The following is a 24588-nucleotide window of genomic DNA, read 5'->3' as shown; positions in this document are numbered from 1 at the left end:
TATAAATTTTAATATTTAATGATTATGATGATACATTTTTCTTCATTTGTATTTAATGAGAATAATGTCGGTGTGATGTTGATTTATTAAGCCAACGATCCATTTTAGTTTTAATTTACAAAAAAATAAAAAAAAATAAAAATTGTTAACAATAAAAATAATTGACGGTAAAATAGTACACACATAATAATACGGAATAAACACACCCAAATAATAATAATTACATCAGCGATAACCGATGAGTTACTACTAATAAGTAAAAACAGAAGAAGTTATCGGAACCTCATAGATTATAAATGAGTAAGCTTAATTACCGTATACGTAAAAAGAACAAAAACACCGCTATATCTAATTTTAATTATTGACTAAGACACAATATCTGCAGATTTATAAATAGTTTAGTGTTAGAATTTACAAGTTTTCAAATAATATTGAACATAAATATAAAAATGTTATTAAGAAATATAATAATATTTGATTTAAATTAATACTAATGTGCCCAGAAGCCATGGACCGCTGGAGCTCCGCAGAACACAGTTTGAGAACCGCTGGTATATAACACGACTAATTGAATAAAATAAATTTCTTTCAGTTAGTATAAAAAACAAAGATTAATAAAGATTTAAAAAAAATTAAATGAGTAAAAACTAAAAAACATGATTGATGGGGTCGATGGGTATATAACCGGGTTTGAGATAGTTAGAACCGAATGAGATACCATCATATATTTACGTACATTATACCTACTCAGTACTCATATATGAGAACCAGGCTGAATGATACACAATAAGCTCAATAAACGTTACAACAAGCACATCTGGGTTTAATACGCCTAACCTAGGTTTGGAGGGTCGTACAAAATCTATATACAAAAATGTTACATGCGTTATCGTCTCATTAATAATATTGTTTATAAAACGTATAATGCGCTTTATTTTTTTTTTGGTATTGATAAACCGTTTATATTACATTTTGTCCATCTTGGCACATAATTATTAATATGAGTAAAAACCGAGAGCGATATCATAGTGTTAGGTATAAATATTGTCCAGTTTTTATTTATTCTTTCTTGTCAATATTCTTTACTTTTTAAGTGTTTACAATAAAACGTAAGTTGGTACGGCTTTTTTATAGGTATTATGTACATTTGACACACTATAGTAAAATGCTTATATCCTATTTATACAAGTGGGAATATAAATACATGCATCGTTTACATCCATGACCTGTCCACTCCATCGGTTATTCGATTAAAGTACAAAGATATAGGTTTAAATAAAAAAAATAACTATAGGTACCGGTGAATTGTACACGTGACACATCATATCTTTCCTGTTATTAAGTGACAAAAATGGTGATAGATATACACAGTTTTATGCATGTTATAGATTATACATTATTATTTATAACAATACTATGCGTATTGTATTGATACAGTGATACAAATAATACGAAATAAATAATGCACGTGGTTTTAAAATGCTGATATAAATTATTTTTCCAGGTTTATCGTGTAAAGTTTGTTTAAACACTAGAAATCTAATATTTTTAAAATTATTTATTTTGTCCAAAAATCTTAAAAATTTTTTTAAATAAAATTAGTAATTACACAAAAATGCGTAATATGATATAAATTTTAGAACTAATAAATGCTTATAACGAATAACTTTTTATTTAACTATTTAGTATTTACTACCGTACTTGTAATAGCACCTAAAGTGCTGAAACATTTTAATATAATAAATTAAAAAAAAAAAAAAATGTATTTATTAATTTAGCTTTGTAAAATATTTAGATGATATTTTAATATTATTAAATAATTTATATAATATTTTGAAACAATGTAAAATAATTATATTATTTTTATGTTATATTCTTGATAATAATATATTTAATATTATAATTACACGAAATTTAACCTTTAGTACAGCTTTTAGCTTCGGAGGTGATTTAACTGTTATACATCTTGTAAATTATTATTATTATGAAATCTAATATTCGTACAAAATATAATTTTTTAATTTTAATTAAAAATCGTATTTGCTACTATATATTATATACATATATACACTTAAACTATAATTTATTTTTTGACGATGTGTCTTAAGTCCGTAAACCGTAATGTTAACATTTACTCTATATATAAATGATATAATTGTGCGCAGTCGCCTGGCACTATTACATTTTAGGACAATCCTCAAATGATTAAGGGACTAGGCAGGGTCGCATAATTTGAAATATGAGTGTCTTTTCATTTACAGTATATATAACTTGCAGATACGCCTTCGCGTCGTCATGTACGCAAGCTTATTATGATGATTTATGATATGGCTGTATAATGTGCAATTACATTATTCGATGCAATTATAGATGTATCAAAATTATAAATACTATTAAATATGCAATGTATTATATTTAATTAATTCTATTATTGTTATATACTAGGTATTTGAAACAAACTACCCAATTAAAAAAATATAAAAAAATTAAATTAAAAAAAAAACAATGGTCACTTAAAAACATTCAATAACACGAAAATAATGAGATTTTTAACTTTATTGCACCTAAATAGACATTTGTTGACGATATTTTCTCAATACCAGTAAAATAGACTTTATTATTCTACGTTCACTATTCTAGTTGCGTTATAGTTAATTAATTTATACTAAATTGCCGTTTTAATTAGCGTGGCATAATTAGAGAACCGATATAAGATATATCGGTGGAAAAAGAGACAATGTACTATTAGGCATTAGTATAACAATAATTATAAGTTAAAACTATAAATCAATATATATTTGTTTGTTATTTCGCTATTAGTATCCCCGACAGACTTCACCACTACTGTACCCAGTGCAGAGCAAACGGATCCGAACACAAGAGAAAATCATTACAGGTAAAGCATATTATAATATGTACATATAGTATTATTTATATAATCTTACAATTGTGGTCACTCGGGTGTATTCACGAGGAATTGCGAAGGAGATGATGTTGATGTATAGATAACGATGATGTGATGATGATCATTTCATGATCGTATGCTTACAATGATCACGACGATGGTTGATGACGTGTTTGTGTTTCCTTATATAGATTGTATGACCGTGTGGTCCGAAGAGGGCCATCTATACTACAAATCGCCGACCAACGATCCGACCGTGTGCGGCATTTACATAATAGCGAAACCCGAGCAGACGGTTCACGTTTACTTCGATTACGTAGACGTACCTTGCAACACTGGGGGTTTAATAGCGGTAAGTGTTTGTGACGTTTGTGTGTAAGTGTATGTTAAGTAAGTCTACGTGGATACAATAATAATTACGTAGTAGGTAAACAAGCGTGTAACACATATTTATATACATATCATACGTTGTAATAATATGTTTTCAAAATATATTATACAAATAATGCAATTTTAAAAACGATAGATATACATATATTATTATTATGAGTTCATAATATAAATCATTATTAATTATATAAATTATTTATATATACCTACTCTAAATTAACAACAACTACAATTTATTATAGGTTATGATATCATAAAAATTCTGAATATTTCACTTATTCTGTTTATTATAATGGTAAATGATGAATTTGTGTGTTGTAAAAACATTCTGCATGTTACTATTTTTACCCTATGATAGCAAGTATAGCTGCGATATAACCTAACAATCAGCCATATCGATTACATATGATTATTGTTAACGACGAATAAAACTACAAAATACACGTTAAAATATAATACCTATAAAATGTGTATATACGTTTATTATACAAAATATATTTATATATATTTTGATATTTGATTATTACAATGTATTCAACGAAATATTAGAAATAGAAAACGTCCCTCATCCTACCAGATATAAAAAAAGCCTTCAACATATAATATAATTTATAAGTGATTGAGTGAATCTCACGACCTAATCAACTTCTGTAACTTAGATACAAATTATTTTGCTATAATATTACTATAGAATAATTCAAATACATCCAAGGTATATTCAGTGTTTTAAATAATATGTATGCGTGTTTAAATATTTACCTAATATAAATTATATTGATAATTTAATTTAAATTTATATTTATTTTGTAGACAAATTTTCTATAATTCTCTGGAAATATATCACAATGATCATATGCATAGTCACAGTGTAGTGTACACATAGTTTTCTAATAAGAATATGTATAAATTATTCAAGTAATTTAAACAAAATATTTCTACATAATTTATAGACATCGATGTAAATTATTTTAAATGTCACTTATTTTTTATAATTAATAACAATACTTATGTGATAATTATATTTAATTTAATGTTCGTAATATTTTTATTATTAAAAACCTACTTTCCTCTGAGTATATATATATATATATTGCTTATATAATATAATATGCAAATAATTTAAACTATCACAGGCGCAATATGCATAAATAATATACCTAATATTAAATTATAATGAATCTTAATATTATTTTTTTTTTATGTTTGAAAAAGTTATAATTACAACAGATTGACTTTTTAAAGTAATTTAAACTTGAATAATTATAATAACTGAACTTTATAATTGTATTAATAATGTATAATTAATATGCTTTCATTAATTACTTATTTTAATAGGTTTAACAATACATAATTTATTTATAATAAAAAAATATGGTCATCCTATAATATAGTTTATCTGATAAGCTTATTGTATACATAAGAACGTAAGTACCATAATTCCAATTCTACTTATTAATGACATATATTTCCTAACAAAAATTTACCATTTATTATTACCTATAAATCTATAAGTTACCAGTGGTTAGGTTAGGTTACCTTAGGTCACTGACCACCTTAATATAAGACTCACATGGGATATAAAATTACCGTGGACTGCAGATAAAATATCAAAAATTAGTATACTTAAGAACTTTTAATTAATGTTCATGATATACGCCGTTATACAAGCCTCACTTTACACACGGATATAAAAAATTCAAAAATACTTACGCTAGCATCTTACTATTATAAACAATAAACATTTTCATAATAGTACTTAATTTTAATAATCCTAATCACAGTTAATGAATATAATCTTGCGCCACTCTCACTGATAAACTATCTCGTCGGTTTAAGCGTAAATACCATAGAGAATGTTTGAATTAATATATCCATCATTACTACACAAATAAGTAAATTGTAAGTATAATATCATCAATGAACAATAAACACTCCTTTCATTCAAACCGCTCTGTAGTTTTTTTTTAATCTTTTTTTATTTGAATTACATATTGTATTAATTTTTTACAGATTTTAATTATTCATACTCTAATAAAAAATATATAAATACACTGTACTGACTCAAAAGTGTTAGTGACACGGTTATTACAACGCTTTGATGAGAAGCACCTTTTTTGATTTTAAAATAATGATTTATTAATTTTTATCAAAATGTCAAAACCAGAACACCACCATACACATATCATATACTCATTATAATAATTTATATTTTAATCGTTATTATGTGTTAAATAGTATAGTAGACATGCACATTAATTTATATTTTGATTTTGAACGGGAACGAGAAGCTATTAAAGTAATTGGTTTATTTACTGAAAAACCTTTTTTTATCATTAAATGTGTTATAAACATTTCATGTTCGTATTTATCATTTTTACATATTTTTAATTAGACTTGAAAATATATAAGCGGATAAAATGTTGAAAATAATACATTTTCATTTTTTTTTTTTATGAATATATGTATAAGCTATTAAAACAACATAGCTCAGAATTTTTGTTAAAATATATATGTATTATATTGATTTATGATGTACCAAAGTGAAAATATACCTCCCCAGCACACATACAACCATGTGCATGTCTAAAAATAAGATCATCTAATTGAAATTTATCAGGTTTTACAGATAATGCTTTGTTTTATTTTTGTTTTTCAAATTTTTTTTTTATTTCTTCTTACAGCTTCTATTGAGCTGCTTCTTTATGTATATCATTATATACAAATATGATTTACATTATACATAATATAATTAGTAATAAAATAATAAAACAATGGAATGAAAAACTTATTTTAGAAAATTAATTTAGTACAATACTATTTAGTATTCATATAATAAAATATAATAATCGCTTTTTTTGATTTAAGTAAGTTAGTGTTATTTTAAAAGTTAAATATTATTTATAGATTAAAATAAATATTATTTAATTCTAAATAAATTCTACATGATTTATGTTCATGTGTCTACATATATGATAATTATAATTTTGTATAGCAAATGGGTATACCTAATTAATTTGTAATTATATTAAACCGGTAAATTTATTGTAAACGTGGATAAAACATAATCATTAAATTGCTATTGGTATAATTACTATTTATTATATTTTAATAATTTAATTTTCTTATCGCTTAATATACGATGTTCACACTATTCAGTAGTAAATAATAAGTACTGCTGAGTGCTGTCAATGCTGTACTAAAACAGTTTGTTTAATAAGTCTTTCAGTTTCAATGTTTTGGATTGATGTATACTGGTTTGACTTATGATGTCAGTTATATTATGAAATATTGTAATATATATATATAATATAATATTGAGTGTAAGTGACTGGATGTGAGTTTCAATCACACACTGAAATTAAATTTGAATAGTCATATATACCTCATAGACCATGTGGTCATGAATGAATGGGCGTATTCGTGGTATTTTTTTTATAGTTAATACTATAACTTATTTTAAATCAAGTGAATATTGATATAATATTATTATAATGTATTTAGGTACTATACATACATAATCTAACATTTATATATTATACGCGTATTCGAAGTCTATGGTATGAACTATTTATACTTTCCTATGTATGTATAGTTTGTAGACGGATGGGAACTCAACGGACAGTTGTTTCCCAATGAACAAGATCACCCGAAATCGATAAACGAGCGTTTCTTCGAGATGTGTGGTACAAAAAAACACAAACAAGTATTTAAATCGTCGCAAAATGCTGCTTTGATACAATTCAGAGTTCCACGTAGAGGCAACGGATTCAGCTTTTACGTATCGTTCATCGACAACCCTACCCGTATGTATAATAATATATTATATAATAATTATTAATTAACAATACTATAATATGTAGGTAGGTTGATTTTTTTTTATCGTGTACTTGGTGGTTATACTGTTAAATTTTTAAGTATATCATAAAATATATCTGGAGAATTTTATTTTTTACATTCGAGAGAAAATATAACTAAATTATGAAACTTGTAGATTGTACGTACAAAGTATTTTCTGTGGGTTATTTTATTTTTTATTCTTGTGCCCTCTTATAAGTAAAAACAATTTATTTGTGTAGGTGTAGTGTAAACAGTGTTTAATTATATACTAAAGGTATTTAAATTTCAGGAAATATTTAATTCAATTGTTTACATTAAACATTTAATGAACAATGTCTGTTATTATAATTTAATAATAATAAACATCATTCATTGATGATAAGACGAAATGATTTTGTCTTTATTTCGACCAGGAAAATGAACATTTTTAGTCATTAATAATAAAAGAAAAATTATAATAAATTATTATTTTCACTTAATAAAATGTATTGGTAGTCAAGTAAAATATATCAATTCTGTATTTAAGTTATTATATAAAATATTAAGGGACGCCACACCTGTGACTTTACCGGCATATCATTTTGCCGACACCCGATTCACCGACATTCGACATCCACACACGCATATTTAGTTCATACACATTATACATTATGATAATTAATTACTAATACAACTGTAATGTATTTTGTACACCATTCGATAAATACATTAGAAAAATGATCAAAATTTATTGATTTAAATACAATTATTTAAATTAAATATGCAGTTACATAGATATTATAATATTATAATAATATTTACTTTTGGTATACAGTGTCTCGTGAGGATATACCTATTGCGATATCTCCTGAAATAATAGAAATATCCTAATTCTGGTTTTTTATTGAGATTCACAGAGTCAATAACAACAAATATTTCATGTTTTAATTATTTATTTTATTTTTTTGGTAAAAAAGTTAAAAAATATTATTTTTATTTAATAATTTTCAAAAAAATTGAAGATAGCCATTTTGTAGAGTTCATTTTTCTGAAAACATTGACGTTTCAACATTCTAATTTCATTAATCTCCTAATTTTTAATATTTTTTCTAGTTTTGAAAAAAACTGCGAATTATTAATATGATAGTGTATAGTATCATTGTATCAAATATGTGGCCCGCGCGCTCGTACGGTTGGCGAACACTTTCAGTATTTTTCTCGAAACTAGACAACATTTTAAAAATCACGAGATTAATGAAATTAAAATGTTGAAACGTCAATAGTTTTCAAAAAATGAACTACAAAATGGCTATCTTAATTTTTTTTTGAAAATAATTAAATTAAAATATATATTGTTTAACTTTTTACCAAAACATTAAAATAAATTAAAACATGAAATATTTGTAGTTCTTGTTCCCGTGAATCTTATTAAAAAACAAGAATTATGATATTTCAATTTTTTCTGGAGATATCGCAATGGGTAAATCTTCACGGGATACTGTAAACATTTTAGTATTAAATATTGTGCATAGTATTTAATGATCGTAATGTTGCGTTATCGTGATTATTATGTAAATTAAAAAAAAAAATGAATACTTTATTGGTTCTAAATAAAAAAAAAGTACCTCAATGTAATAAAAAGTACATAAATTTATATTATTAGTACATTCAAATTTTTCAATTTTCTTATTAATTTTTTGATAAGTATTATAAAAAGGATATTTTCAGTCACTAGTTTAAATGCAAAAAATAAAATCCTGAGAAACTATAAAAATAATAAATAATCAGATATAATATTTTCAAAAAATGTTAATATATTTCGATTTAATGAATGTTTGATGGTAAATAAATCACTAAACATAATATATACATGGTTCCCAACATAAAAAATGAGTTTTATTGTTTACAAGTAGAAACTAGTTAGGAGGTAGGTAGTTGTTGATCGTCGGGCGATTGCGTCAAGCTATATTTTTGTAGGGGTGTCATTTTTGTATATGTGCATGTTTATAAATATAATTAATATTAATTTTTTTTTTCATTTATTATAACTTAAAATGTTGAAACACACTGGATGTTACTACAAGTATTTTGACAATTTTAAAATTTATAAGTAACATATGTATAACATTAGTAATATTGATAATAAATAATTAATATTTTGGTAAAATAATTGAGATTGTTATTGGGAATACAAATTTGACGTTTTTTAATAGAGTTAATGAGGATATTTATTAATATAATGATAAAAAGAAAAGAGATAAGATTATGAAGTATTGATATTAGCTTTAAGTGCATTTAGGACTGACGTGAGGAGGGAGATAAGGGGACCAATTAATGAGTTTAATTTTGATATAATAAAAGTTGATATAGTGTCAGCGTCTCGGTGATATTATTTTCCGTGTGTGATAATTTTATTGAATTTTTGTGGCTTCCGCATGTTTGGTCTTGGACTGGGCGTTGGAATCAGAGCCCTTGGCTGGACGGACAATATTAATATAGTGCAATACGAAATATAATAATTACTTAACTTTTATTATTATCTAAGCTTATATTCAATTATTTAAAAATTAGTTTCAAATAATTAATTCCCATTGCATTAAAAATTAGTATATTTACATTTAATTATTTCTATAGGTACGTATTTCTAAATTATGTATGGAATATTCCGAATATTGATGTTTTAATTGTTTTGTTACATCTATTAAGCTATATTTTAGCTAAACCTATGTATACAATTCATTTTTAATTTAAAAAATGAACATTTATAAAAAGGTGAATGAGGTACAAAAAGGCAAAAAAAAAAAATTGTACTGAAGAAACAATAAAGTCAAACAATAGTTTTCTGGTTAAAATAAAATTTGATTTTATAAAACTGATAACTAAATTTATAGCTACATAATCACACAGATATGTCACTGTCTCTGTTTATGTTTTCAATAATACAACGTATTACATGATATACGATTTTAGAAACCCCGAAATACAACCCCAGAAATACGGTACAAAGTACAAACATTGTGTGTAGTTCAGTTCAATCGTTATCGTAAGCAACTGACACAATATAATATTATATATTTACATGCGTAAACCCTTTCAAATTACCTATATGTGCTTGTACGTATAGATGCGTATATATTACACCGTTATCAAATAATATTCCATTTGTAAAATTTAGTTAAGCTCGCACAGTCCGGACACCGTCAAATTACGGTTGGCATAATTTAATGGTAACATGGACGTGCATCGTTTGCCTGCGATTACGATACAATTATAATTCTCACGTCAGCTGAATACGAATAACTAATAAGTAGAATAAGTATAAGTTTTAGCGCGTCTACTGCAGTGTCATCCGCACATCGGAATAACAAACATTTCTCTATAAGGCGAATTTCCTTTGACACTACAAAATCATATGTTATTCTGATGTGCCCGATACCTAACTATAAATACTTATTTTTTGTGTGAAAAATGGTTTTAAAAATAATTATATACACATAATATTATGCAAATACCTATCAATTTGTATTTATAAACAAAATAATTAAATTTGAATAAATATTCCGTTTTTAATTACTCGCTCGGAATCTAAACGAATACCCATATAAGAAGGAAAGTGGCCTATGTAGGTATATTATACATTATGCAAATGAAAATGCTATCGAATTATTTTTTAAATTAATTTTCACGGCGGTTCAGTAATTTTCTGTATAAGTCTTAAAATATTTTACGAAATGCGTGTCTGTAGAAGTAAAATTTATAAATTAACGTTCCAATAAATAAATTTGCATTATCGATTAGACGTTTCTATTAACCTACGTTATAGTCCCTATAATAAGCCTTGGTGAACAATTATTTTTCCAAACTAGAATTTATATTATTATACGGTATAAGCAGGCTATTCATGAGAGCATTTGTCGCTCAATATTTTATTGTTTTAAAAGAATAATGGGTACCTATAATACCCGTGTACATTATGCAAGTCTCGTAGAGGTATTCAAATTAATGTGTTTTGATTCTTGAATAGTCAATAGGGGAGATTTAATACCATATGGTAGTGTAAATTAAATGTTTATTAATTATTAAATATTATAATATTTTGCAATATGTACAATGCAATTATATAATTTTATTTAGTAATATATTATAGCACTTTTATATCATTATGTAATATGTACAAACATAAACAATACATAAATATTAATTTAAAAGAGCTTAAGTTAATAGTGTTATTTGAGAGTTAACAAAAATACTGAAATGTTGAAAATGATAATTTCATGAAACCCTTTACTAAATAAGTAAGTTTAACTAATAAAATATTAAATATGGAACTATTAAATGAATGATTAAAGTTGTCTAAAAGCATAAATGGGATATATTTAAAAATAGATTTAAAATTACATGAATAACTTGATCAGCAATCAGTTATCAAAGAAAATAAAAATAAAATTATATATTTACATAATAAATATAAAATCATTGATGCATTAAATACTAAAATACGACCAATATATATAATATATTATTTAAACAAAAATAAATGTATGTAAAACAACTGTGAAAAATATAAAAATAATCACATATTAAATTTTGCTTCTTCATAGCATTAAATAGTTTCTTGGAATCTAATAAAAATTTAAAATTTTTTCTAAAATTAATCTCTTTTCCTAATTTTGATATGAGTAATACGATTAAATTAAATTAAATGTTTATATGTGTAATAATATATGATGTCAATATTTAAATAGTGTTCTTGGAAATCATATGCAGGTAAAAACGTCATTCTATAATTTAAAATTAATTATTTTTTTGCTTTAACGTCGAGTTATACGGAGAATAATGCTCGAATAAAATATGACGAAGACAATCGATTATTATTATTTTTTTTATGGTGAACATCGTAATATCCTAATTTCCGGAGGAACTATGCTCTACCACAAGCAAAAATAATGCAAACTCGATTTATTAAATAGGTACTATAATACTTATATATAAGCATTCGTGGTTATTGGATAAGTGACGCGATAGATCGATTAAGTTTGGTGTTTGAAAAGGATATATACGCACTCAAAGAAAATTAATATAATTTCCTGGTTGACTATAGTAGACTTTGTCACGTCAATTGCAAAAAAAAACAACAACAAAACTCAGTGGCCTATTCAACAAAAACAATCGATCACGTTAAAGCAAAAACACACTTGCGCAATCGTATTAATAAGTTATTAATGTGAGAAATTTAGAAATGTGTATAGTATCATATAACTAAGTTTCTTACCTAACTTTTTGGTTGAATGTGAAATGTATGTGAATCTATCTATATGAATGTATGTTGAACACATACACATCACACATAACGGAATCTTATTTAATTACAATAAATTTAATTTTATATATTTATTTTTTGTCCATTGTAGTTATTATAGACATTATATAGTAATGATTTCGCCAAAATATTTATACACGGGATTACTGGAGAAGGACTGCTGTAATCAATGTATAATGTATATTAATAGTTGATTATACAATTATAGGTTGCTTTTAAGTTTTTAACACGCGTTATTGTTTTTAAGACGTTATAAATTAATAAATATTTAAATTTGATGGCTCTGAAAATGTTCTGTAAGATTTGCAGTACGTGTAGAGTTGGTATAATATTTGACTTCGTTACAATAAATTTAGATGTAATAATTTATATGAATACTAGAACATTAAATTACCTTTATTTATTTTTTAATAATTGTTGTTGGCACTCTAAGTAAGTGACAATTGAAAATCCATGTCTTTGAAAAAATTCCTCACTGCTTTCATTCTATACGAAATTTTTTTTTCAAATGCAATAATAATTTTTTTTTGCTGCGAAAACGATTACCATGGTTATCAATAATTCATCGTTTTAGCTTGTAACATACTCATGGCTGATATTAGTGAAGTGCACACGTTGAGGAATTACGGAAAACCAGTAAACTGCAGTTTGACGATGTTGTACCCGGCCCAGGTGAAAATCTTGGCGTTGGGTGTTGGTCTCGGACATGAACAAAAAAGGACACTAACGGAACGTGAAACCGGCACGATTCACAAGGTATATTATATGTATTATAATGTAATCATCATTATGCCAATACATATGACTCATTTGTACGTGTTTACTGTTATATTACGTGTCGACGTATTTAGCACAAAAGAAGCAGACTCTTAAACTATAAATGTATATATAATATTATACGCAATTAAATATATATATATACTAATATAATTATAATAACGTACCATATAGTTATAGTACAATAAGTAAAAGCGTATTACTGTGATTTTTGACGATATTAAAATTAAGTAATTAACAGTGTGACAAACGAGGGCTACCGGATTTTGTTCAAGTCGGCGGTGGAGACGGTTTAGCCCAGTTGTCTATGGTTGATTCAATTTGCGGCACAAACTCCGAACCAGGTCAGTAAGACAACACAACTTATTATCATTAAATTTAATATTATTATACAAATTAATATATTTTATTGCGCAATATAATAACGGGTAACATTGGAATCGATTGGGTACTCATTATGTATAAAACAAATTGTACGTCTATTTTTTCGTAGTCTCGTAGTTTTTAATTGAACCATGTCTACAATATTATTTAATAAATAGTAGAATCATAGCAGCAACTAAGGTGAAGATTCTGCGGTGGGGCTTTAGTCTTAATAAAAATTCATAACTAAATTAAACTATATAATGTTTAAAACTATAATAAATCAACGAAAAAAAAATAGTGAACGGGTTGAGAAGAAAATATCATTTCAATTTCGCAATCTATACTTATATGCACTAAAATTGCCTATATCAGGAGCCGTGTCAGAATTTTATGATTCGTATTATTAGTATAATATTACAAGACGTATTGTGACGTATTGTTAATGCTGATTTTTTTCTATAGAAAACGCCGTGGAGACGATAATGTGTGGAGTGACCACGGTGAGACTTGTTTCAAGTGGACAATTTCACAATGCCGTCACAGTGGCTGTGACACCACCCGACGTCGAAGCTACGCCGTCATTAGTGTGCGAGCAGTAGAAGCAGTCGTGTAACAAGCAAACGAATAAAAAAAAATTACTCAGAAACCCCTCATCACCGATAAAATACATATTATAAAAATAAATTATTTGTTTTCGCCTTTATGTCATGTCGCCAATATCCGATAGAAAATATTATGAAACGCATAATATAATTAGCGTTCAAAATTTTTCTTTTTTTCGTTTTGTATATTCGTACTTAATATATACATTTACACATCAAACATTTACATTAATACATACATACATACATATAGCGGCGTGGTACTTGTATTACATCTAATATTTAATCCTATATATTTATATTTCCTAATCTTGTTTTAAATAATGTCTATCTATTATAAATTAATACCTTAGTGTACCATCATTACCGATTACATCTTTTTTAAAACTAAGAAAGATGCTATTCAAATTTATATTATTCTTTTGCGCCACGCCACTACTGAAAACATACCCATAGAAACTAATTATACATTGTAATACTGTAGACCTGTGAATATAAACTCTTGATCATAGCTAATAATTGATTGATTGATGGTAGCATAATATAAGTTTAATAATTTCATATTATGTATAATACAATATTATGTAATATTATTATTGATATCGACATAATCATGTTTGCATATTATTATTGATATCGATGTAATCATGTTTGCTGTGTACTTGAAATAAATATATCGTAATATATGTATACAAAGATGCGGGAACCGATAATTATATGTAATCATATATACAGTTACTTTTTTAGGATAGTACACTCATTGTCCAAAACGAAATATTCAAATTGTACTCGGGGTCAGAGATGGTAATGTTTGGATTGAATTTGACTCGATTTTTTAATAGAACAATAGAATATAGTATACACGTTGATTATAATAAAAAAATGCTTGATCTAAGTAGAGTAAATAATTTAAAAATGAAAGTAAAGAATGAGGGCGTGCCCAATAAACTGTGGATTTTACAATTATTACAAATAAACATTTTGAAACAAGAATTATTTTGATTATAATTTATAGTTTCTGAAAACATCTACTCGTTATATTATATTATTATTTATAAGTTTTTAAAATATAACTTATTTTAATTTTATTATTTTTAATTGTAGCTATAAGAAACTAATACAAAAAAAATAATACATTTTACATACTAAAAGTACAAATTATTTTTTCATCGGTAGATCGTTACTAAATACTTTTTTTAAACGATCAAAACGAAGGCAATTTGAACATAACTTTTTTCAACTTGAGTGCAATTTGAACCCTACCTATTTTAAAACCTAGTGCAATTCGCTTATTACATAGTTTAACACTCACGGCTCACGAATAGAATTTACCTCAATCCGTATTGAACAGGCCAATTTCAAAAATATACTATATCTAAATGAATTTTTATTATATGTATATAGAAAGTATTAATAAAAATAACGTCCGAGTTTTAATTATACATAATAACTCTCATCATCCAATTTAATTGTATTTTTTTTCAATTGTATTCGTTATTATTCTAATAGGAGACATGGTTAACAATTAAAAATAATTAAAACAGGTAATCCCTCTGCTGTACATTAGCCAATAGGTGTTGAGTGTACTTCGTAATTAAATAAGTCACTGTAAGGATTATGATTGAACTCAGTGATAAATTGTTGCATACAAAAGTATTCTAAGCAAATACGGTTTGTCAGTCTATATTATTGTTTTCCTTTATTCTTATATATATACCATCTATACCGCATAGGTATAATTAATAAGAGTATTAGCTAAAATAGAAAAAACTAAATACATAAATAATCTTGATAAAACTAGCCACCCAGTGATGACACTTTTAAGTGAATGTTTTAATTTTATTTATATAAATATTTGTTTTTTTTCTTAGATTAGGTTAAACGATCTCTACACTAATCGCATTTTAACTGCCTTGGAGGATTACTGTTAGGAACCCCTACATATTATTGTAATATTATAAATGTATTATTTTAGTATAGCATGTAAGATATTGTGCATGTATTTGTGGATGTAGAATTTCCATGATCGGATCGCTCAGTGGGGACTGAGCCTAAAGAACGTGCTGATTCAACCCTTTGGTGACTCGCTCGGCCCTCGGTCGGGTGATGCGGGCAGTGGTATTTCACAAGTGTCCGTGAGCGGAACCTCTTTGGCAGAGCATCTTTTAAGTCTTAATAAATTTTACTTCTATTAAATAACTAGATATTTATCATTTCCCGTTATAATCTGCACACTGCATGGTTATTTTATCATATTTAAATATAATAAAGTTGTGTAGTGTTCTAAGAGCGCGCACAACATTATCATGAATAACATTTGTTGAAAAAGCTTAAATTAAGGGCGTTGGAATGAGATGCTTGACAATTGTGGAATCTTTTATAATATGATATTGCTTCTTACAGTTTTAATTTTTAAATCCATGTGGAGGGTATGTTTTAATACATATGAGGGGGAGTTCGATAATTTCCTTAATGCAATTTTCTTAAAGGCCCTAATTCGATTTATATTTGATTTTTTAGTATTTCCCCAAAGTTGGAAGCCATAATTCCAAATTTGTTTGATGAGGGATTTATACATTAGTAGTTTCATATTTAGATTTTTATGTTTATTATTAACTAGTAAAGTTTTAAGCAGGGTTAGTTGAAGTATTTTTGCACGCGTATGATGAGCCCAGGTGAGTAGTCGATCTAGGGTTAAGCCAAGATATTTTACAGTCAGAGTAAATGGAATTTGAGTACCGCAGAATGACGGGTGGACAATGTCCGAGCTTAAAAGTAAAAGTTGTTTGATTTAATTTAGTTTGATTGATCTTAATCCTCCATTTATTATACCAAGTCTCCATAAGGGAAAGATGATTTTGAATGTTATACGATGCGACAGTAGGGTCTTTGTTTGTAGATATAATAACTTAATTATCAGCATAGTCTGCCACTAATGCGTTGGGCGTGGTTAGTAAGTCTACCACGTAGTAAGTATACTATTAAATATATTTTATGTATTTATATTTATATCACAGAAATTTATTTTACTTATAGTAATATGGTAAGATAAATTATTTTTTTCAAAAACAATGCATTTATTATCTATATATAGTAAAACTTCTCTATAACGGACCCTTTATTAGACGGAAAATGTCAATAGTACCGGTTCAAATAATATATCATCTAATAATATACCTCTTTATAATGGAAAAAATTGTTGGTCCTAAGATCTAAAGAAGATTTATTGTATATATAAATGAAATGCTGTTCGCTGTAACCACATAATTTGAAAACGGTTAGACCGATTGGGCACATTAAAAAAAAAAAAAAATGTTTGTTATAGTCTGAATAAAGTTTTTACTTAAAAAAAATTAAATAAGTTGTCTAGAAAATAGCGAAAAAAAAATAAAAAATTCGGGTGTTCAAAAAACTTAGTGATTTTTTGTTAGGAATTTTGCATAAACTCGCGACCATACGCGTTTATAACATTTCCCGGGTCAGCTGTAAAATATAATAGTTCTTTATTGGGGAAACAAATTTTGCTGGGTCAAATAGTATAGTATTATAATATTATAAATGTATATCATATATTATTATTGTCGTTAAATAATGAGTCAATACCTACCAACTAATCGTAGAACTCTGTGTATAGGTTTGTAGTATACGATAATAATATACACACAACCATACAAGTTGCAATACTATAAAAATAATATTTTTGAATTAAAAAAATATAAGGCAATCGATTTAGTCTGAAACTTATAGGTACACCTCAGAATCTATAATTTATTGAAGAAATCGTCAGTTATTGTTGTTAATAATTTTTATAAAGATTTTTTTACTCTTGTTGTAATAGCATGATAAATTATTAAAATATTCAAAATATAAATTTATGTTTTTACTAGAATCATTGAAAAATATTTTATCTCAAGAATATTAACAATATTTTATAACAAGTTCGATCGACCATAATATGGAAATTCAACTAAATTAAACTACGTTTAACATAAATGACTTCATAAAAACTTCTTCCTGGTAGAAAATATATTTACTCTTCAATCTCTTGTGATATTTTATGTTGTCCATGATTTTTAAAGTTTAAATAACAGTAGATGTGTACAAAAACATAATGTATATTATTCATTTTTCTAATAAAAATAGTCTCAAACATCTTTTTTAAATGTACCACATTAAGAAATCTAATTTCATCAAATCATTGTGATTTTTTATTATCGATTTACATTATAGACGGATAATAAAAATGTAAAAACGATTTATTCATTTATTTTAATATTTTACCAAATTTTACATTTTTTTGACGGATTCATAGGAGATCCAATTGGGCAACGAAAAGCTTTGGAAAATTCGTTAGAATTTGATAAAGTTCCTAATACTCGAATTTTACCCGGGCTATGGACGTCGGTCAATAAATCGTTTAATAATGTTTGTTCAGTTGTCGATTCGCACCATATCTGTAAATGTATTTAAATTAAGTTTTAAATTAAAAAAACAAAGTATGTAAAAGACATTGATATTAAACGTATGAATTTTGCATTAAATTGTATAAATTGATATCGTTATTAACCGTAGCATCGTTAAACTGTTTTACTATTTTGTTTAAATGTTAGTTTGTTTATCGCTCAGAAGTTCCTGAGCGAGAGATAACAAATATTTATCTCTCCGTTATAAAAGTGTATGTTCAGTGTAGATAAGAATTTTGTACCCATACGTTTAATATCAATGATAATAGACGAAATCTTACACTAGCAAATCCTATGAAAAACAATTGTTCAGCTGATAAATCCTCTAATCCGGGTAACCGGTTTTCTACTCCATGTGTTGAAACGTACTTTTGGTATGCCATATAAGCATGACTTAAACCACCTATATCTGCAATATTTTCATTTTGAGTCATTTGGCCATTTATCTAAAAAAAGGGCAATAATTTTTATAATGTTTATATAGGGGCTTTTAAATTTTAAATAACAGGGAAAAACTTTAATATCTGAAAGAGTGTAAAGAAATTTAAACCGTTTAGACTGCGTTTCAACGTTTAAAAATAATATAGATTATTATTATTTTGACTTTCTTATTTAAATAGTATTCAACGAAATAGCCATATTTATTAGAATTAGTTCAACCTTCAATAAATTCTTAAGCATGCCGCATTATGATTAGTATTAAAAAGAGCCAAAAAGGCTTCATAACATGACGTATAATTTAATACATAGCTAAAATTAAATTTTAAATATAATAGTAATAAATGTTTGATTGAAATCAAATTGAATATTTAATCCTCTACCTTAACTTGATTACCAAGAACGGTCAAACTATAATTATTATACTGTTGGACGAAACATTCCGCTTTTATTGAAAACGTCTCCATTGTTTCTTGAGTCCACCATTGTCGCCTATTGCCATGTTTATCATACATTCTGCCTAATTATAAAAAACATAACCTCATTTTCTTGTGAATTAATTATTATAATATATACAGACCGGAATCGTCAAATGCATGCATTATTTCGTGTCCTACAACTAAGCCCACCATTCCATAATTTAGAGCCCTAAAATATTAAAAACAAAATATTTATAAGTACGTTTGAGAGCACCAGCGTATTCCATTTATAAATAAAGAGGTATTTGTTATATACTCACTGAATTCGACTTTTGTGGTAAAATGGAAGTTGTAACATTCCGGCTGGTAAAACTGAATAAAATATGTTTATTAAATATCTAAATAACTTTAAATTATTTTTAAATATAATATATCTTATATAATAATGTCGTGAAAGACAGCGCATTAAAATAGATAATAATCAAGAATCGTAAAATAAAAAATTGGATTTCTTTTTGCATATCTACAAACTAATATAGTCTTTATCGATATAATATATTATAGATATAAAATATCATCCGCTAAACTTTGATGTTCCATATTTATTTAAGTAAACATACACTGAAGCTATCACCACCATAGGTATTTCTGTACCAATTTAAATAAAATATGTATGATGTATAGATATTCTATTTATCAAAGATAAATATTCAAGATTAAAGAATATAATTTAAATTAAATACTGATAATGCGCGCTAACATGCAGATTGCTATCCGTGTACTGCAAGACGATCGATTGAATTACCTGCATATATATTTGCTCATAAATAAAATGTAAAATCTAGTGGAATTACTTCGAGCAAAAATGTTTTAGTTTTTACTTTAAAACGCTTTTCAACTATCAGAGGAATCAAGCAATTAACAATATATTATGTATTGTATAATATGTACAGTTTACACATATATGAATAAAAATAATGTTTAATATGATTTTTAAATAGATCTTATTAAAAAGGACTAAAATTATTATTTTACCTATTGCGTTCGAGTAGATATCGTTGTATCCGTTTACACTAACTATATCCGTTGTCCATCTATAAAACAAACATATACGTACGTCATGTAATATTTATAAAATGTAACTTAATTTATAAATAAAAATGTCTGCCTTTAATAAAATCACTCATCGCATCAATTGTATTATATACCTTATACAATAAACTATTATTTTTCTATAAAATATATTATGAGTAAATGAGCATAAAACTATATTATATCTTATATAAGTAAGTTAACATTTTAATATATTATGTTAAATACATTTATTATAATTTATTACTATCAATTGGATAATATTGAAACATTTGACCCACATTTTGTACTTCAAAATCAAAACCAAAAACACTAATTTATAAAATAATGCTTACTCAGAATGATTGTGAACACTGTTTAATTTTGAAAGCTTTTTTAAGTTTGATTCATTTTGTAGTATCTCCAAGTTCATCAAATAACTGTCTGTCATATTTACCTAAAACAGACAGTATTCATTCAACATTATTATCACAAGTTCATAAACCGCAATTGATTTTTTGTAACATTCTTAATAATCATAAGAATTCATAACCATTATCTTCTTGAAGAATAAATAAAAATAAATCGTAAATATGAAATGTTGTGATATATTTTATAAGATATAGTATTAACTATATAAAAATAACATCGTATTCATTTTATACGAAGGTTTAGGGTATAATATATTTCTATAACGCAAATTAAAATATTATTAATACCTATATATTACTTTAATATGCTTACGATTTTTAGTTTATTTTGTAGATATGAAGTATCATGGAACCAATCAGGGTATGCGATAAACTTGTGCATCGACTGCAATTTATCGATAGCGGATTGACGAGTAATCGAATCCATCCATCCTATGTTTTCTAATCGTTCCATATAAGCCTCTTGTATGTTATTAACCATTTCTGTAGCCTATGAATTTTTTAATTACAACGTGAAATTTAAACCCTAAACAGTAGTATAATCACAATAATGTGATCATATCAAGTATAATTAAAATGTGTTTTAAGTTATTATGCCTTACCATGTATTTCGCAGACTCGTCGAAGTACTTAGTGACGTATTTATATCCAACATTAAATGGAAAATATGAACTGGTAATTGATACGCAATCCACCCACCTAAAGAACGTTGATTAATACAAATTAACGAATAACGAAGTAACACGAGTTTATTATTAGGTATTAACTAAAGCATCCTTGTACTAAATTTTAATACACCTAATACCTACTAATTTTTCACTTGTTTGTAGAAAAAAAAATAATATTTAATGCTAAAAGATTAAGATTATCTTTAATATTTTTATATATTTTTCACTAATTGGAATACTTATGATTGTAAATAATCAATTATCCATATAATATTATAATATTACAGGGTACAGAATATGTATAATAATATAGATTATAATTTTATTGAGATTCAAGTAAGTTGATGAAACATCTTTATTATTTATTTATTTTGCGCGCTGGACCTATTTATACATTAACATGTACACTTTTAGTAATTACGTATTTGCAGTAAAATATTATAAATATGTTATTATTTCTATAATACCTAGAAATTTCTTTAACATCTCCAGTAAATACCACATTAAAGTCTTGAACAAGATTTTTCAAATCTTCTTTGATATCAGATAACACGGATCTTAAAAAGCACCACGACATATAATTGACTACAATAACACAAAACCAATTGTATTCATATTTAATGTGCAATTTTACAGTACATTTATAAATGTGTTATGTTATATAATATATAATATGTAATAACATACTTAAAATTCGTTTTGGCGTTTTTTCCAATAACCGTACAAGATCTTTTATATAGTTCTCTTCTTTTACAAATATCTTTTCTGTCTTTTTTAAAAGTACATCAGTGCCTTTAAACAGAAGCCGAAACATTTTTAACCAATCCACCTGTTAAAAGTATTGTATATTATGTATACGATATAAGCACATAAACACGTGTAAGAATAACAGATCAAATGGTGTGGAAGTATTTTTAATTTATAGCTACCTGAAACGTATCCGATACGTTGTTTAAATCTTTTTGAAGTTCGTCTATTGTCATTATTCGATTCTTTAATACCTTTTCACTTTTTTTTATTTCTCCAGTGCTTTGTATCTATTTGTATAAAGTTTTATAACGGACATCATACAATTTATTTATTTCAAAATGTTTTAAGCACCTACTTTGGCCAATTGCATTTCGAATTTAATTATTTCGCCAGAGATTTCGTCTCCGAAATGTCTACTTCGAGGAAATCTAGACCCAAATTCTTCGTACAACAAAAATACCGTACCGGCGATAAGTTTCGAATAAGCATTCATTTGAGTCTTGTATCGATCTGGGTTCATAAACATTGATCTCGGTAACATTAAGTCTGGCTGACCTATCTATGTGTTAAAATTTTATATATTATTGTTACATATACCGATTATAAAATTATTGCAAACACACTACGCCCATTTACCATTAAAATGTACTGACTGGTATTCAAATAGTTAATTGATATGCCAGTATCTAAAATTGTTGATACTTTCCAGTTTTTTTCCATATAAATATACATTTTCATCCAGTCTAAAGATTGTAGCTTATCGCTGTAGTCATTTTGTCTGATTGGCCATCCACCAAATAATGAGACAATCGATTTTAAGTATTCAATATTCATTTTGTTATTAACTATGGATTTTATTAAAATTTAATATTAAATACCAATATCTCGTGTCTGATAAAAATTTTTAAATTTACCAGAATTTAAACAACTTTTATAGAACTTTTGCGCTGGATCTAAAATCGTATCAGAATTGTTATCTTCCAAAATTTCTAAAATATAATATAATTATAAATTTATAATTAAATAAAATGAATATTTATGTTATTAACGTTTTGCTATTCAAATTAAAATTTTTATTCTAAATATGTTATAAACGAAATATACATTATTAGGTATACGTTTGTTTGTATAAGCGTATTAAAAGTAATGTAGTAACTTTAATCTTAATAGAGTTTATATAAATTTCTTAAATACCTTTTAAATTATTTGTTATACTTTTTTCTGCCTCTTTATATTGATACCAAGATACCTTAGTGTCTTTAACTTGATGATCTCTTACCCACAAACCACATGTAAACTCATAGAAATCCTCACATGGATCTACTGATCTATTCATACTCTTCAAAAGATATTCTATAACAGTAATGAATCACAATATAACTTTTTAGAGCTTAATAATAATATTTTGTTTATTAATTAACTTGACATTATTTTTTAAATTGTTATATATTATGGCATATCATTATTTATACAGAGCCTAATAAATAAATAAATACAAAAATATTCTGAGGAAAGTTTACCTAAACAATAATAATATATTATTATTTATTATACACTAATAAAATAGCTGTTTATATAAATTTACCTGCTGTTTGGCATTGCATCGTTGAGCACTTTTGCTCTTTTAGATCGTCTTTAATTGAAAATACATCTTTTAAAAAATCATTTGCAGACCGGCAATGTAATCTCTCAATGATCAAAATAATTAAAAAAACTATTAACTTCATTTTTTTTTTTAGTTATATTAAAATATAAATATTTGTTTTAGAAGCTCTACATGTTAAATTCTATTGACAACTGTAGATTTGTATTTTATTTACAATGAAACAAGTGGGTGTCTTTCACAGGAAATTGATTTTGATATAACTAAATAGGACAATGTCCAGTAGTGTATATAAATATATTGATAGCGAACATTATTATTATTAGAGCAATGTACTTTTAATATAATCATTTGTCTCTATTCATCAAGTAAATTATATAGTTATACGTCCAAATCTAATTAAAAACAAGAATTTTTTTTCCTAATAGGAAAATTTAATTGTATTGCACCATACATTTTATTTGTAGCCTGACGCCTATATAATACTAATTAGTAATTCGTTTTTGGGCATTTAACCTCTAAAAATTTCTTCGAATTTGGACATTTAGACGAATATCACGCTTAAACTA

At 25.9% G+C, this 24588-nt stretch overlaps 2 protein-coding genes across 2 annotated transcripts in view; one reads left to right on the top strand and one right to left on the bottom strand.

Moving 5' to 3' along the window:
* The window catches only part of LOC132922510 (corticotropin-releasing factor-binding protein), a 43879-nt gene extending 29007 nt beyond the window's left edge, over nt 1–14872 (top strand). Inside the window, exons 2-7 of the mRNA XM_060986075.1 lie at nt 2821–2896; nt 3097–3257; nt 6888–7098; nt 13006–13187; nt 13450–13552; nt 14037–14872. Coding sequence (XP_060842058.1) covers nt 2821–2896; nt 3097–3257; nt 6888–7098; nt 13006–13187; nt 13450–13552; nt 14037–14173 — 870 coding nt within the window. The 3' untranslated portion in view covers nt 14174–14872. The remainder of the gene's footprint in view (nt 1–2820; nt 2897–3096; nt 3258–6887; nt 7099–13005; nt 13188–13449; nt 13553–14036) is intronic.
* Nucleotides 14873–18414: 3542 nt separating this feature from the next.
* LOC132923376 (neprilysin-11-like) lies at nt 18415–24220 on the bottom strand. Its single transcript, XM_060987346.1, has 17 exons — nt 24002–24220; nt 23611–23769; nt 23331–23405; nt 23053–23261; nt 22772–22975; nt 22596–22703; nt 22354–22495; nt 22134–22251; nt 21601–21697; nt 21312–21488; nt 20924–21024; nt 20532–20590; nt 19817–19868; nt 19658–19725; nt 19461–19597; nt 18921–19085; nt 18415–18630 (listed from the first exon to the last, which is right to left on the bottom strand). The coding sequence occupies exons 1-17, from the start codon at nt 24141–24143 to the stop codon at nt 18454–18456; spliced, it is 2190 nt and encodes a 729-aa protein (XP_060843329.1). The 5' UTR covers nt 24144–24220; the 3' UTR covers nt 18415–18453.
* Nucleotides 24221–24588: the final 368 nt, after the last annotated feature.

This window comes from Rhopalosiphum padi, chromosome 2 (assembly GCF_020882245.1).
Source record: "Rhopalosiphum padi isolate XX-2018 chromosome 2, ASM2088224v1, whole genome shotgun sequence".
Taxonomy (NCBI): Eukaryota; Metazoa; Arthropoda; class Insecta; order Hemiptera; family Aphididae; genus Rhopalosiphum; species Rhopalosiphum padi.
This window is presented reverse-complemented; position numbering and strand designations above follow the sequence as displayed.

Excerpts from the sequence above, each read along its gene's own strand:
- LOC132923376 (XM_060987346.1), bottom strand. The coding sequence starts at position 24,143 with ATGAAGTTAATAGTTTTTTTAATTATTTTGATCATTGAGAGATTACAT. Across the intron at positions 23,262-23,330 it reads TAAAAGTTGTTTAAATTCTG|TTAATAACAAAATGAATATT; the intron begins GTAAATTTAAAA and ends TAAAATCCATAG. Across the intron at positions 20,591-20,923 it reads AGTGTTCACAATCATTCTGA|ATGGACAACGGATATAGTTA; the intron begins GTAAGCATTATT and ends TTTGTTTTATAG.